This window comes from Diadema antillarum, unplaced genomic scaffold (assembly GCF_040938485.1).
Source record: "Diadema antillarum isolate AM-2024a unplaced genomic scaffold, OU_Dant_1.0 seq00001338_RagTag, whole genome shotgun sequence".
Classification (NCBI taxonomy): Eukaryota; Metazoa; Echinodermata; class Echinoidea; order Diadematoida; family Diadematidae; genus Diadema; species Diadema antillarum.
The window spans coordinates 611,083-628,763 of NW_027272107.1; the positions used below are offsets into that span (position 1 = coordinate 611,083).

A 17,681-nucleotide genomic window follows, 5' to 3' on the forward strand; every position below is an offset into this window, starting at 1 on the left:
CACAGTACATGCTTGTAGCAGGAAATACATTATAGCTCACTCAATCTAGATTGATTTCACCCATTCCAGAAAGTTCTGGGAAGTGCTTACATGTTTGGCTGAGTGAGGCACTGTCCCTGTAGCCCAATGTGATTGGTAGTTATTCTTGGTAATGATGTTTTGTACATAGTTAGGCAGTGAGTCATCCAGGTTTCCTGGAACTTGGACTGGCTAGTAGGTTGGAGAGAGTTATAGAATGTGCTAGAAGGGGTGAATAGATAGTATATAAGCTAGAGAAATTCTGCAGTAGGCAGAGTACCCAACACCTCTGCTCTGAGAGTTACGTCACTTCTGGCTCTGAAGTGACTTGTTATAGTCAGTCCTGTGTTACCTGCTGACCTGTTATGTTTGTGGAGATAAGGCCTGGGAGACATTTTGCCTGCAGATAATTAATTTGCCTACATTGGAGATAGACTCCATATTTTTCTGTCAGTGGACATTGCTACGGCAAAGCTGTGATGGGCTGGATTCTTAGCTGAACATTATTAAGTGAATCATCATTCAACGCATCAACTGGACGTGGTCGTCACAACGTTTGGATTCTGCACGTTTCGCCGTGGACATATTTCGTGGATTCTACCCCGGATCTATAACGCGGACTATTGTAACCTGTGCCTCTGGATTTACGTCGCAGGAATCATTCATCGGTGCATCGCGGATCATTCATTTGTGCATCGAACATCGCATCTGGACACTACCAGGGAACTGTAGCGGCTTTGTGATAGTTTGGATGCATGTAAGTGATTCCATTACCGATTTGTAATTGTTTCTATTGATCATTGTTGTACTGATATGACGCCGATTACCAGTCTGTACCCACAATATTACTGTTAATAAACCGCCTGAACATCAGTTGATTGTTTCTTTTGTGCGATCATTCTCGGAGTGATTTTGGTCGTAACAAAATTGGGGGCTTGTCCGGGAAGTGAATTTAAGCCAAAACTTAGAATTTGGAACGTTCCGGAATCCAGAATATTAGTACAGACAAAATACCGGTTAAGTTGATTGTTCAATTGTATATTGTGTGTATTACAGTGTGACAATGTCAATCAGTACAATGGATGTTCAGGCATTTGTTCAGAGGACAGATTTGTCCCTCAAAGATTTGCAAAGGTTACGCAAATGTGATTTGACTGCTATTGCACAGCATTTGAATGTAGATGTTCCACAAGGTGCAAGAAAGGCAGAGATTCTTGACTTAGTAGCTGGTCACATGGAGCTCAAAGAAGAAATTGACACTCCAGATCAAGCTCAAATTTCTGATCAAACACGGCTTGAACTTGCTAGATTGGAAATGGAGAAAGAGAAGATGAGATTAGAAATGAAGGAAAGAATAGAAATGAAGAGAATTGAAAAGGAAATGGAGCAACAACTGAAATTGCGTGAGATGGAATTGACTCATGCACAGACTGTTGGAAATCATGAAAGGGCTCCCTCTGAATTTGATTTGGCCAAGAACATTCGATTGGTGCCAAAGTTTGAAGAAAACAGAGTCGATGCATATTTTGTGTCATTTGAGAAGGTGGCTGACAGTTTGAACTGGCCACAGGAATTTTGGCCCATGCTCCTTCAAAGTGTGTTTGTCGGCAAAGCAGCCGATGTGTACTCATCTCTCTCAAAAGAGCAATCACGTGACTATGCTACAGTCAAGAAGGCAGTGTTGAATGCTTATGAGTTGGTGCCAGAGGCGTACAGACACAAGTTCAGAAATTCGTACCGCAAACCAGGCCAGACACATGTTGAGTTTGCTCGTGAAAAAGAAATGATGTTTGATAGGTGGTACAGATCCCTGAAAGTGGATCAGGATTTTGATAATCTACGTGAGGTTGTTCTCTTGGAAGAATTCAAAAAGAGTGTTGCTTTCAGTGTGAGGTCACATTTGGATGATCACAAAGTGACAAGTTTGCATAAAGCAGCCTTGATGGCTGATGAGTATGAGCTGACCCACAGAAATGACAACAGACCACCTTTCAGGAATTTCTCTGGAAATAAGAGAGACAAAATTCATTCGAGCAGTCCAAAGAATGTTGGTTCTGAAAAAGGCACGAGTTCTGAAACTTCATCAGCACCAAAGCCTCAATCTGACAAAGGGTCCAGTACAAGTGCAAATGTCATCAAATGTTTTCACTGTAACAAGACAGGGCATGTTAAGTCACAGTGTTGGAAGTTGCAAAACAAAACAAAGAAGGACTTGGGATTTGTCATGTCAAAAAGTGTCCTACCTGAAAACAGTGTCCCGTTCAGTGAAACACAGGCCATTGAAAGTCAATCTCCCAAATTCAAAGATAGGCTGAAGCAGGTGGATGAGAGCTATCGTAGCTTTTTGTTTGATGGTGAGGTGACCCCATGTACCTCTGGTGAGGCAGGTAAGCCAGTGGTCATCCTGCGGGATACGGGGGCCTCTCAGTCGTTGATGGTGGATGGTGGTATGACTTTTCCACCAGATAGTGCAGTGAATGCAAAAGTCTTGATTCAGACTGTTGATGGCAGTTATATGTCAGTGCCACTGTATAGAGTGGATTTGAAGTGTGACCTAGTTTCTGGTCCTGTGACTGTTGGAGTTGTTCCTGAGTTGCCTATGGCAGGCATTGACTTCCTGTTGGGGAATGACTTGGCTGGGGACAAGGTGGTTGCGTCTCCAGTTGTTTCGGATAAACCAGTGGTGGTTGCTGAAACTGAGCAGTTGCAGGAGGAGTTTCCTGGGATTTTCCCAGATTGTGTTGTGACTAGGTCTCAGGCTCGTAGAGCTGTTCAAGATGATGCGGATTCTGTTGATGAGGAGGAGAATTCCGGTGTTTGGTTGGCAGAAACCTTTTTCAAGGATTTAAATGATGGGGTTGCTGTATTAGGCTCCGAGGCTAACAGTGATGGGCTGTTTAGCAAGTCTTCCTTGGTTGAAGCACAGCAGGCAGACTCTGAGTTGAAAGGCTTGTCTCAGACGGCGTGTTCTGAGGCTGAGGCTGAAAAGGTCCCTGAGTGCTATTATGTCAAAGATGGCATATTGATGAGGAAGTGGAGACCTCCCCATAGGCCAGCTGATGAGGATTGGACGGTGGTCCGTCAAGTTGTTGTCCCTCCCTGTTACCGCGGTGAGATCTTGAGGATTGCTCACGAGTTACCTGTTGGCGGCCATTTAGGCGTCAGAAAGACAAAGGATCGGATCATGAGGCATTTCTATTGGCCAGGGTTGAATGTGGATGTGGCTGAGTTTTGTAAGACTTGTCACACATGTCAGGTGGCTGGTAAACCACAGCATTCAGTGAAGCCGGCGCCATTGATTCCGATACCTGCGTTTGAAGAACCATTCAGTCGGGTTCTAGTTGACTGTGTTGGACCTTTGCCTAGGACTAGGTCAGGTCACAAGTACCTCTTGACAATCATGGATATGTCTACACGGTTTCCAGAGGCTATCCCATTGCGAAATATCACTGCTAAGACTGTGGTAGATGCTCTAGTGCAGTTTTTCACTAGGTATGGGTTGCCCAAGGAAGTGCAGTCTGACCAAGGGTCAAATTTCATGTCAGGCATATTTCAAGAGGTGATGTATCGTTTGGGTGTGAAGCAGCTGAAGTCGTCAGCTTATCATCCCCAATCCCAAGGTGCGTTGGAGCGCTACCACCAGACCCTAAAGACAATGATTAGGGCATTTTGTGAGGAGTATCCCGAGGATTGGGATAAGGGCATCCCTTTCCTGCTGTTTGCAACGAGGGACTCCCCAAACGAGTCGACGGGTTTCAGCCCATTTGAGTTGGTGTACGGTCATGAAGTCAGGGGCCCACTGAAGCTCATCAAAGAGAAATTCATGACGGAGGATGATGAGGTCCATCTACTTGACTACGTGTCAAAGTTTCGTGAAAGGCTTTCAAAGGCTTGTGAGGTAGCTAGGGAACACTTGAAAGTGTCACAAGACTCTATGAAGAGAAAGGCAGATAAAAATGCCAAAGCCCGAACTTTCAACCCAGGTGACGAAGTTCTTGTACTGCTGCCCATACAAGGTGAACCACTGAAAGCCAAGTTCAGTGGCCCATACTGTGTCAAAAAGAAACTCAATGATGTGAACTATGTGGTCAGTACGCCAGACAGAGGCGAAGAACAGAAAATGTGTCAAGTCAACATGCTGAAAGAGTGCTATGACAGAAAGTCAGTTGGTGTGACATAGGTAGTGGATAACACAGTAGAAGTTAAGGGTGAAAGGTTTTCACCTCAAGTCATACATAGTGTTCAGTTTATCCATTACTGATGTATGCAATTTGAGTTTGACATGATTGTATAAGCTCCAACAATCCGAGCAATATCATTGTAAAAATGAAAAGAGAACATGGAATGAATACAGCTATCCAAAAGACATGTGATAGTATGTGGTTATTGTGGCTTGATTTGGATTTTTCCTCACATTCGTTGTAAATAACAATGAGAAATTGTGAAGGTAAAAGAAACCCTTGCTACAGCAAGGCTTTCTTTTTCCCATGGGGGATGGTGTCACAAATGTACACACTAGTAGTTATGTACACGTACATGTATGATGTACTGTATGCCTGGCTGTTTAATGTGTATGTACACAGGTGGACCAGATTAATGGAGAACATTCTATGTGGTATAGATATAGTACATACAGGCTGACCAGATCAGTGGAGAATTTTCTAGGTGGTATACAATGTAACTACACAGTACATGCTTGTAGCAGGAAATACATTATAGCTCACTCAATCTAGATTGATTTCACCCATTCCAGAAAGTTCTGGGAAGTGCTTACATGTTTGGCTGAGTGAGGCACTGTCCCTGTAGCCCAATGTGATTGGTAGTTATTCTTGGTAATGATGTTTTGTACATAGTTAGGCAGTGAGTCATCCAGGTTTCCTGGAACTTGGACTGGCTAGTAGGTTGGAGAGAGTTATAGAATGTGCTAGAAGGGGTGAATAGATAGTATATAAGCTAGAGAAATTCTGCAGTAGGCAGAGTACCCAACACCTCTGCTCTGAGAGTTACGTCACTTCTGGCTCTGAAGTGACTTGTTATAGTCAGTCCTGTGTTACCTGCTGACCTGTTATGTTTGTGGAGATAAGGCCTGGGAGACATTTTGCCTGCAGATAATTAATTTGCCTACATTGGAGATAGACTCCATATTTTTCTGTCAGTGGACATTGCTACGGCAAAGCTGTGATGGGCTGGATTCTTAGCTGAACATTATTAAGTGAATCATCATTCAACGCATCAACTGGACGTGGTCGTCACAACGTTTGGATTCTGCACGTTTCGCCGTGGACATATTTCGTGGATTCTACCCCGGATCTATAACGCGGACTATTGTAACCTGTGCCTCTGGATTTACGTCGCAGGAATCATTCATCGGTGCATCGCGGATCATTCATTTGTGCATCGAACATCGCATCTGGACACTACCAGGGAACTGTAGCGGCTTTGTGATAGTTTGGATGCATGTAAGTGATTCCATTACCGATTTGTAATTGTTTCTATTGATCATTGTTGTACTGATATGACGCCGATTACCAGTCTGTACCCACAATATTACTGTTAATAAACCGCCTGAACATCAGTTGATTGTTTCTTTTGTGCGATCATTCTCGGAGTGATTTTGGTCGTAACATGAGCAAGTACAGTGTACAACAGACTGCAGCTTGTTAGTTCGAAGCATGGGACGACTGCCCAAATGCACACATGGGCAAGTACAAATGTACACGATGTACAGTACAAGTATGTACAAGAAAGTCTTTCTCAGCGTGGAGGGGTACCTTCAAAAGAATTTGAGAGATCTAACCTCGGTGAATGAAGACAGAGCCATATGTTTATATGGTACTCCAAGACCACTAGCGTTGCTGGAATTTCAGCACCAAGACATGCCGTGAGAGAGAGAAGGGTGCCTAAATCGGCCATGGGCAAAACAATTACAATTGCAATTTCTAGAGCAAGCTCTGCATCATGACTACATAATCAAGTGTTGTGATACCGTTGGCAGAGGGGGTTTGCTACTCTCCATTTCCGTATGACGACTTTTCTTTCATAACTCCGTGAAATAGATTGAAAACAAAAGATAGAGGATGTCCCCCTCAAACACAAAGACAAAAAAAGTGGGGGAAAAATTGCATTGGAGCAATTATTCCAACCTTCCCGTTTTCAAGAAAATTACTGCTCTTGAAATCAACCTTGTGAAAGGTCACAGTCGGATGCCACCTATCCTCCAGTCATGTGACGCATTTGGTTGTCTTGGCGATGACCTTTCTCACTTCTGTACTAGGGGGGTTTTTGATATTACTGATGCAGCAATCATATCTTGGGATCATCATCACTCAAATTTTCATTGCATTGACTAGTCTATTAACTGCTGGGAGTCAGCAATACAGTCATTGTCACATATTGTACTCTGCACATCGCAGAAACGTTCATGTGATGAAGCGGAAAATATTTTGCTGCTGTACAGCTTTATCGTCGATAGAATGCATTGAAATTCTCTCAGACTCCAAAAAAGCAGCTCTGTATGTAGATGTTCAGGACAAGCTGATTTTGCTTTAGCACATTTTCCAGACACAGTTTTCATACAAACTGTCTGAAAAGGAATTTCAATCAGACAATTTTATGGACCAGAACCAGTCTTAAAAACAAAACTTTAAAACAAAAAGATGAACTCATACTCTGAAAGCCACAATGAATCCAGTGGCGACTTGAGAATTTAAAGTGTGAATTTTACAACAAGATTATCAGCAAGATGAAACTGAATTTTTTCTGTCCTACAATGCTCATTTCACAGAAATTTGTTTTGCAAGAATTATTCACACTAACTATCAACTTTTAAGAACATACACTAAAATATCATGATGTTCTCAAACATACTGCACAATCATACACAACTGATGTATTTAACATTGTGGCTACAATGCACAATGGTTTCCACTTGAAATATGTTTGTACGGATGTAGGAAGGAAAACGGTCTACACTTGAAATACAAAATGCATGATATAGAGAGCCTTCTGAATAATTGTAGAAAGGTACCTGTACATCATACATGTAACTCCCATTTAACATCTGATGGTAATTGATCCAACAGATCAACCTTTAATTAAATCATGTCCACATAATCTGCAAGTAATGATCACCTTTAATTCGCATCCCAGTTACTGTTGTGTAACAGATTGACTTCCAATGAACTTATGGATACATACCCATTTCTTGCAGCGTCTCATACATGTACTTTGCTCATCATTTAATGGTTCTTGTTTCTCATCATTATTTTGTTTTACAACTGTACAACTTCAAGTTGTTTGAAAGCAAATGTAGTCATTTGCACCTCTAGACAAGTGATGTTCATTATCCTGAAGGTTCGTTTATCAAAAAAAAAAAAAAAAAAAAGATTTGTTATTTAGAAGGTTCTTTCACCCCAAAAATGAAATACAAGGTTTGTCAATCTGAAATCAAAAAGAAGGTGCATATCAATGAACCTTACATTGTTTTTGGATAAATGAATTCGGAATAATGAATCTTTTTCCATTTTCGGATTAACGGGCCTTCACAACAATGAATCTTATTTCTTTTTCGGTTTATAGAACTTTAATTGGAATAACAAACTGTAACCATGTAGACTAAACAGGAATATGTGATGAGATGCATTCGTGTATTCTTCTCTTTATAGTGCAATTCAACTTCTCGGTTGAGGCAGGCAGTTCAGTGTGTCGTATCATATCCAGACTCATCATCTAAAGAGAAGATGGGATGAACACTTGAGGCTGAAAGAAGCTTATTACAAAGGTGTGTTTTTCTAAATATAACAATGCCTCAAGACATATTGGTCAGCTAAAGTCTGATTACAAGAAAGCATGCCCTATGCTTGTAAGAGCTCTTGATAATTTCATGAACAAGAAGAGAAAATAAGAAGCCTTAGGCTACACCTTAATACTTGGCAATATCATTATCAATGCAAGAATGAGTGTTTGTGGGACTATATCCAATAGATTGAGTATACCCATTATGACTGCAATATATTAAAGTAAATTTGACTTTTTTTTTTTTAGGGTCACATAACATACAGTCTGAAAAATTTCATTTCCATTCTCTTTTAAATACAATGGTATTTTGAAAATATGTTTTTTGTGATTTGGGGTGTTATTTTTCATACATTTTTTATTCACTATTCACTCATTTTTTATCTGGGCTTTATTTTTGCTTAAACTTTGAGTCATTGTTTATCTTGGTTGCAGAATTATCAAATGCCTCTTGAGTGTTTAATCTCTAATATGTTGCTGTCTCAAATTGGCATAATTTTGCTATCATTTTCCTGACTTTGGGCAGACTTGATGAATTTAAGCACTTCAATCACATCTTTCTCTGATAATGGACAGACAGCATTGCCAATTTAATGATTACCAATGGAAGCTGATCATTTCTGCAGAAAAAAACACACAAATCATATATCAACAGTACATCATAAGATTTAGCATCATTTCTGCTCAAGTTTAAAGGTGCTTTGATCTTGTTATCACAAAGAGCAGGATATTGGGCAGGTCTTCAAACTGCCGTTTTGCCTTTTCGTTCGAGGTCTATTATACATTTAAAACTACGTTGCAGGGTTTTAAAGGCATCGCTTGTGAGCACAGCCAGGCTCAATGCCATTGATAGATTCTGAATCCACATGAATGCAAATTCTTCCACCATTTTTCACAGAAAACCAGGTATGGACATTCTTTATAGAGTGATGCACGTATGTATTATGCAGTTGGCTCTGAAATCAACATGCAGAGCGACTCTCTATAGAAACTGAGTTCTTTTGAAGCCGAGGCTCGTGAGCAATTTTGCCTGAAAAATGACCGAAAAAAAAAAATATGCCAGAAGTCAAAAAATGTTTGAGTTCAATTCACCTCTTCTCCCAATGCCCATATTCAAAGACTTAATTTTGTTTGAAAAAGATATTGGAAATCTGACATAAGAATTCAACTGTACAAGTTAATGCAAAAGGCATTTTCTATGATCAGTTGACAAAGATCTTTGAGGAGATGGCAGAGTATTTACTGCAACTCAAATTCTAACAATTGTGCTTCTTCTTTCCTTCTTTTTTCCCCTTATAAAATGCTGCTTAAATTTCCTGGGCAATGCAGTTTAATACCTACATGTACAATGTCAATAGATAATGCTACAAGCAATGCTGCAATACTCAAGTTACATAATGTAGTCAAAATTGCAACAAATCAGTCTTTGTTTTTGGTTTACACATCACGTTCAAAAGTATTCCATGGAGAATTTACATCATATCTCATCCAAAGTAAAAATTAGTGTAACTTGTTTCCGAATTTTCCTTTAATTCCAATTATTTCCTACAAGTATAAAAATAACCTTTACAACCATAACACACCCTTTGCATTTAATAGCTTTGGGAGAAGTCGAACTTTCAATGTATAAAGGTGGTACAAATCTTATAATGTACACTATTTTCAATGGATAGAAGATAATTCAGATTTCAAATGAGCCTTAACATGCTGCAAATGAATTTATTTTTTGTATCACTACAACTACAAGATGTAGGTTACATTTACATTCATTTGTTTCTTTCTTTAGACAATAAACAATGTAAAATAAACTAAAAAAGATATATTCTGCAGATTTCACTCCATCCATTTCTTGGATGATATCATTCCATCAAAGATAATGTTCTTGTATAAAAAGCTATTTGACTGTATGTACTGGTGTTGCTAAAAATTTTCCCATACTGACTGCGATAAAATACACTCATGACTAATTCTAAATGAGAGAAGGTGATATCTAGAAAAGGAGAAAGAGTGAGAGAAGAGGAGATAAAAGCCACTTTGCTATTAACTATGACTAAACATTGCATTGTTTTAATGCATTGGTTTGCCGAACAGGTGGCATACTGGGGATGTGTTTGAGAGACAGTATTAGGCCTGAGTGGTTTGGGTTTTTGCCCCCACTCAGCCACAAAATGCATCCATACCAGTCATGTACAGGCATCAGGAGAGAGAGAGAGAGAGAGATGGAAAGACAAGAGGATATGTATACACACAAATGTGTGTGTATGTGTTGTCTATGTGTGTGTGTGTGTGTGTGTGTACATGTACATTTTCCTAAAAAGCACAGCAGCCTCAATGCAGATATGAAGCAGCGCATTATATTTTTTTGTGTGTGTTTGTGCATCTGTGTGAGAGAGGGTATTCATTCACAGAATGCTAGGCCTGTCTGCATTACAGTGCCTGTGTGTGTGGTTGTAGTTGTGCATGTGTGTGTGTGTGTGTGTGTGTATGCATATGATAGTGAGAGAGAGAGAGAAAGAGAGAATTTTGGGTTGCAGTGGAGGCACCATGCATAGATGTGGTGATTTATGTACAGAGAAAAGGGGTTTTCGTCTCTTCTTCGGCTGGCATCCAAGCAAAATGCATGGAGCTTGTATTGGATGCATGGTGCAAGCAAACGGCCACAGTTTGCTGCTCATTGCAGCTAGAGGTCCTGCGGGCATAACAGTGCTAGATTGAAGGCAATCAAAGAACCCATTGCTCATTTAGCCAGGAAAAAGGAAATGTATTCCGTCTCAACTGGAATGCCTCTACTCTACAGACAATTGCATAAATTCCAATACTTCATGTGATATATAATACAATATTTTGTTACGACCAAAATCACTCTGAGAATGATCGCACAAAAGAAACGATCAACTGATGTTCAGGCGGTTTATTAACAGTGATATTGTGAGTACAGACTGGTAATCGGCGTCATATCAGTACAACAATGATCAATAGAAACAATTACAAATCGGTAATGGAATCACTTACATGCATCCAAACTACACGTGTATAACAAAGTCGCTACAGTTCCCTGATAGTGTCCAGATACGATGTTCGATGCACAAATGAAGGATCCGCGATGCACCGATGAATGATTCCTGCGACGTAAATCCAGAGGCACAGGTTACAATAGTCCGCGTTATAGATCCGGGGTAAAATCCACGAAATATGTCCACGGCGAAACGTGCAGAGTCCAAATGTTGTGACGACCACATCCAGTTGATGCGTTGAATGATGATTCACTTAATATTGTCCACCTAGGAATCCAGCCCGTCACAGCTTTGCCGTAGCAATGTCCGTTGACATTAAAATATGGAGTCCAATGAAGGCACATTAATTCTCTGCAGGCAAAATGTCTCCCAGGCCTTATCTCCAAAAACATAACAGGTCAGCAGGTAACACAGGACTGACTATAACAAGTCGCTTCAGAGCCAGAAGTGACGTAACTCTCAGAGCAGAGGTGTTGGGTACTCTGCCTACTGCAGAATTTCTCTGGCTTATATACTATCCATTCACCCCCTTCTAGCACATTCTATAACTCTCTCCAACCTACTAGCCAGTCCAAGTTCCAGGAAACCTGGATGACTCACTGCCTAACTATGTACAAAACATCATTACCAAGAATAACTACCAATCACATTGGGCTACAGGGACAGTGCCTCACTCAGCCAAATATGTAAGCACTTCCCAGAAAATTCTGGAAAGGGTGAAATCATTCTAGATTGAGTGAGTTATAATGTATTTCCTCTTACATGCATGTACTGTGTAGTTACATTGTATACCACCTAGAAAATTCTCCACTGATCTGGTCAGCCTGTATGTACTATATCTATACCACATAGAATGTTCTCCATTAATCTGGTCCACCTGTGTACATACACATTAAAACAGCCAGGCATACAGTACATCATACATGTACGTGTACATAACTACTAGTGTGTACATTTGTGACACCATCCCCCATGGGAAAAAGAAAGCCTTGCTGTAGCAAGGGTTTCTTTTACCTTCACAATTTCTCATTGTTATTTGCAACGAATGTGAGGTAAAGTCCAAGTCAAGCAACAATAATCACATACTATCACATGCCTTTTGGATAGCTGTATTAATTCCATGTTCTCTTTTCATGGATACTATTTACAATGATATTGCTTGGATTCTCGGAGCTTATATAATCATATCAAACTGTTTTGCACACATTAATGAATATGCTAAACACATACACTGGAAATAATATGCGGTGAAAACTTTTCACCTTTGATACTCTCTTCATTTCTATTCTTTCCTTCATTTCTAATCTCATCTTCTCTTTCTCCATTTCCAATCTAGCAAGTTCAAGCCGTGTTTGATCAGAAATTTGAGCTTGATCTGGAGTGTCAATTTCTTCTTTGAGCTCCATGTGACCAGCTACTAAGTCAAGGATCTCTGCCTTTCTTACACCTTGTGGAACATCAACATTTAAATGCTGTGCAACAGCGGTCAAATCACATTTGCGTAACCTTTGCAAATCTTTGAGGGACAAATCTGTCCTCTGAACAAATGCCTGAACATCCATTGTACTGATTGACATTGTCACACTGTATTACACACAATATACAATTGAACAATCAACTCAACTCGTATTTTGTCTGTACCAATATTCTGGATTCCGGAACGTTCCAAATTCTAACTTTTGGCTTTAAATTCACTTCCCGGACAAGCCCCCAATTTTGTTACGACCAAAATCACTCTGAGAATGATCGCACAAAAGAAACGATCAACTGATGTTCAGGCGGTTTATTAACAGTGATATTGTGAGTACAGACTGGTAATCGGCGTCATATCAGTACAACAATGATCAATAGAAACAATTACAAATCGGTAATGGAATCACTTACATGCATCCAAACTACACGTGTATAACAAAGTCGCTACAGTTCCCTGATAGTGTCCAGATACGATGTTCGATGCACAAATGAAGGATCCGCGATGCACCGATGAATGATTCCTGCGACGTAAATCCAGAGGCACAGGTTACAATAGTCCGCGTTATAGATCCGGGGTAAAATCCACGAAATATGTCCACGGCGAAACGTGCAGAGTCCAAATGTTGTGACGACCACATCCAGTTGATGCGTTGAATGATGATTCACTTAATATTGTCCACCTAGGAATCCAGCCCGTCACAGCTTTGCCGTAGCAATGTCCGTTGACATTAAAATATGGAGTCCAATGAAGGCACATTAATTCTCTGCAGGCAAAATGTCTCCCAGGCCTTATCTCCAAAAACATAACAGGTCAGCAGGTAACACAGGACTGACTATAACAAGTCGCTTCAGAGCCAGAAGTGACGTAACTCTCAGAGCAGAGGTGTTGGGTACTCTGCCTACTGCAGAATTTCTCTGGCTTATATACTATCCATTCACCCCCTTCTAGCACATTCTATAACTCTCTCCAACCTACTAGCCAGTCCAAGTTCCAGGAAACCTGGATGACTCACTGCCTAACTATGTACAAAACATCATTACCAAGAATAACTACCAATCACATTGGGCTACAGGGACAGTGCCTCACTCAGCCAAATATGTAAGCACTTCCCAGAAAATTCTGGAAAGGGTGAAATCATTCTAGATTGAGTGAGTTATAATGTATTTCCTCTTACATGCATGTACTGTGTAGTTACATTGTATACCACCTAGAAAATTCTCCACTGATCTGGTCAGCCTGTATGTACTATATCTATACCACATAGAATGTTCTCCATTAATCTGGTCCACCTGTGTACATACACATTAAAACAGCCAGGCATACAGTACATCATACATGTACGTGTACATAACTACTAGTGTGTACATTTGTGACAATGTTCATAGTTTAAGACCTTCACAATCCAGTTTCAGTGGGCTAATTGTGGTATATGTAGCAATATTCCTCAATTGGAGATTCAAAAAGGAAATTTGGCAAAAATTGGAAACTCTACATGTACAATGTACATAGATCTATTCATCAAAAATACATTCCTTTGATTATATTGTTTGACCAGAATAAACCAGTACTTGTCTCCAATCTATAGATCTGTATTGTATAAATTTGCATTCGAATATGTACAATGTACGTGTATTCATGTGTTTACAATGTACAGGGCATCTATTGTATATCGTCAGCAGAGAAAAAGAAGGACTTTACATGTATGTATATCACAGTTTTGGGGGGTACTGAGTTATTACCACTGGTATCTTGTTGTGTTGAACTTGATCTCCTCTACATTACGGTATCAATTTAAAATGTTTATTTTCAGTAAAATTTTGAAAATTAAAACAACAAGGGTTCTATTTTTGCCCAATATTTGGAACAATACTTCTTAATCTACACACATCTGACTTCATATAAAACGTATTTCTATTTTACAAAAATTGATTTTTTTTTCTCGTTTTCATGCTCAAATCTAAGAACACATGGCACCCTTCAGAGGTTCTCTGATGATATGTTGTAGACTTCACATCTACCTAAGACTATTTGACAAAACAATCAAAAATGGGCATTAACCTTTCACAAAGTGACCACAAATTTGAACACACCCTTTTAAAAATGTTGCTATCAAACAATGCACAAGATCTGGTGAAATTTGTGTCTACATTGTACGTTGATTCTCCTGCTATCAAATACAACGGTGAATCTTTAAACCCATACATTGTAGCTTCAACCGTTGTGGGACACATCCAAGCCCTTTGAGAATAAATCAAAGTACAGATCAATATGCAGTGGGTTAAAGATTTGTACAGCAAAACTGGAATATTAATCTCATTTAGGACAGGATCCACATAAAAAGTGTTTCTTGTATCAGTGGGTTAGTTACACTAAACACTGTTTTTAACAAATGCCTCTTTATGTACAATGCCTTCTTTGTTGTAGTAGTACAGATCCCGTTGATCATCTGTCATACTATTAAAAACAACAACAAAAGTTCTTTCAAGATACATCATCAAGAAATATTCAATATCAACAACAAGTACATGATTTCCACGTAACTATGTACTTCAATCTCATCAACCATGTCGTATATCACATCTCCTTGACTTTAAAGGGGTCGTACAGTTTTCGTTGAGACCTAAATTCAGGTTTCTAACATATTTTGGCGAGATAATGAGAAACCTCTTAATACGAAATATGAAAGTGCATTAATTCTATGAGGAATTCAACAATTATTTGAAGGAAATTGGTTTTGAAATGGCTGAGATATCCAAGAAAGAGCGATTCCAATAAAGTGTGGGACCCACACTTTAACGATTGCTTTGTCTTTCTTTGTTTTTGGATGTTTCAGTCATTCCAAATCCGATTTTCATCAAATAAACTTTCAATTCCTCTTAAAATGGTATGCTCTGTAGTATATCATAAGTGTTTTCTTGGTATCTCGCAAAAAGTTAAAAGCCAAATTCTCATCTCCAGTTACCGACATAAAGGCTCCCTACTTTGTCCAAGTACTGTATCATCCCTTCTAAAGGCCAAATTCTCATCTCCACCAATACTGTATCACTTTAAAGGGACGGGATAATTTTGGTTGAGATGAAGCTTCAGGTTTCCATCACTTTTGTGAGGTAATGAGAAACCTCAAAAATCTATCAAATATTAAAGAGCATTGTACAATTCTCAGAGGAAGTCAAACTTTATGTGACAGAAATTGGTTTTCAAATGTCTGAGATATATATCCTAAAACAAAGAGGTCCTCATGAAAGTTGGAACCCATCTTTTGAGTTTTGAACCCATCTTTTATTAGGAACACATTATTTTACTATTTTCTTCTTCTTTTTTTTTTGGGATATCTCAGCCATTTCCAAACTGAATTTCATCAAATAAACTTTGAATTTACCTTCTAGACTTGCATGTCTTTAGTATAAGCTTGTAAGTGGTTTCTCATTACCTCATAAGCAGGGAAAATCTGAATCCCCCATCTCAACCAAAACTACACCATCCCTTTAAATCTATGCACGAGACTTGTTTTTTTTTTTTTTTGCCAAGTGCTCTAGATAATTTCCTTGAAATCCCAGGGAAACATCACTTGTATCATCTTGTCATTTCAAGATTGGCTCTTGAAGAGATGAAGACGATAAGCTTTCAATAGGAGAGGCTCACTAAACAGCAAGCTTGCATTTAGTGCTGTAAACACCAGCTCACATTGTGTTAATGGTCCATTCTCAAAATGCATTTTTCATCTCTTCTGATAACTCTAAATACAGAAAGAGATACATGTGTACAATACAGAAAGATACACTGTACACTGTAGATACAAGTAGATCTATACAAAATATAGAAAGATATATTGATTGATAGATAGATATATAGATAGATAGATAGATAGATATAGACAGATAGATAGATAGATAGATAGATAGATACACGTTGTAGATCTACAACGTAAACAATATTGTAAATTGTATTGTATTGTATTGTATTGTATTGTATTGTAATGTATTGAATTGTATTATAGAAGTATGGTATTGTAAATTGCATGCATCATACAATGTATATATGAACAACATTCAGGTGAACTTTCAATTTGAAAACTTTCAAATCTTAGTAATCTGCAATCTTTTTTAAACGGGCAATATCAATGATTCAGTTGTGACTGCTGAAATTAAAGAAAATTAATAAGCTGTGCAATTTTTCTTCATGAAGCACGAAAGCGGAGAATGAACTGTGGAAACCACTTCACCTTCATTAAGACTGATTCACTCAGCTTTTCCTTGTTGATGATCTTGATTGCCACCTTCTTCCCTGACACGCAGTGAACTCCAAGTTTTACCAGACCTGTGTGGAAACAGAGACAGAAGCAGAGCAAAAAGAAAAAAAAAAGAGAAGTTAAAGCATTATCTGTTCTGTTGAGGACGAGCAGATTTTCCTGTATAACACACACTTTCCATACGCACCTGCCCAAGTACACTTGGGACTAGTCTTAATGGGTTTACAAAAAACACAGTTATCATGGATGCTGATAAAAAAAAAATAAATGCAGTATACAATACGCTGAGGGCTGAAAAGGCACGTTTTGGGTGCAAAAACAGACTATTTTCACCTTTCCTGCAATAGGCATGTGTAGGAGTCACAATATTGCAATACATTTTCAATGAAACCTGCATTACTTTCTTTTGTATCATGTATAATATTGTATAATAAACAAACAAGGAAAAGTAGAAATTACGCGGTGCGTAATATATGTCCCCGCCGGAAGTAGCATTTTGCAGCAAAATGTGCAATATAGGTAAAAAATCAAGGTCAAAGGTCAAAGAAGTCAAAGGTCAAAATTCTGTGTAAAAGTTTAAAAGCCCTCACCTAGTGCCATCATATAAAGCAAACGGAATCGAAATCGGGTTAGAAATGGCAAAGGAGTAGCATTTTATAGCCAATGTACAATACAGGTCAAAAATCAAGGTCAAAGGTCAAAGAAGGCAAAGGTCAAAATTCTGTGTAAAGTTTTGAAGCCCTCACCTAGTGCCATCACATAAAGCAAACGGAATCGAAATCGGGTTAGAAATGGCGAAGGAGTAGCATTTTGTAGCCAATGTACAATACAGGTCAAAAATCAAGGTCAAAGGTCAAAGAAGTCAAAGGTCAAAATTCTGTGTAGAAGTTTTGAAGCCCTCACCTAGTGCCATCACATAAAGCAAACGGAATCGAAATCGGGTTAGAAATGGCAAAGGAGTAGCATTTTGTAGCAAAATGTACAATATAGGTCAAAAATCAAGGTCAAAGGTCAAAGAAGGCAAACATCAAAATTCTGTGTAGAAGTTTTGAAGCCCTCACCTAGTGCCATCACATAAAGCAAACGGAATCGAAATCGGGTTAGAAATGGCGAAGGAGTAGCATTTTGTAGC

The 17,681-nt window shown here is 39.0% G+C and overlaps 1 protein-coding gene across 1 annotated transcript in view; it reads right to left on the reverse strand.

Moving 5' to 3' along the window:
• Positions 1–17,681, reverse strand: part of LOC139708458 (serine/threonine-protein kinase BRSK2-like) — a 112,239-nt gene that overhangs the window by 85,580 nt on the left and 8,978 nt on the right. Inside the window, 1 exon segment of the mRNA XM_071620411.1 lies at positions 16,523–16,617. Within this exon segment, the coding sequence (XP_071476512.1) occupies positions 16,523–16,617 (95 nt within the window).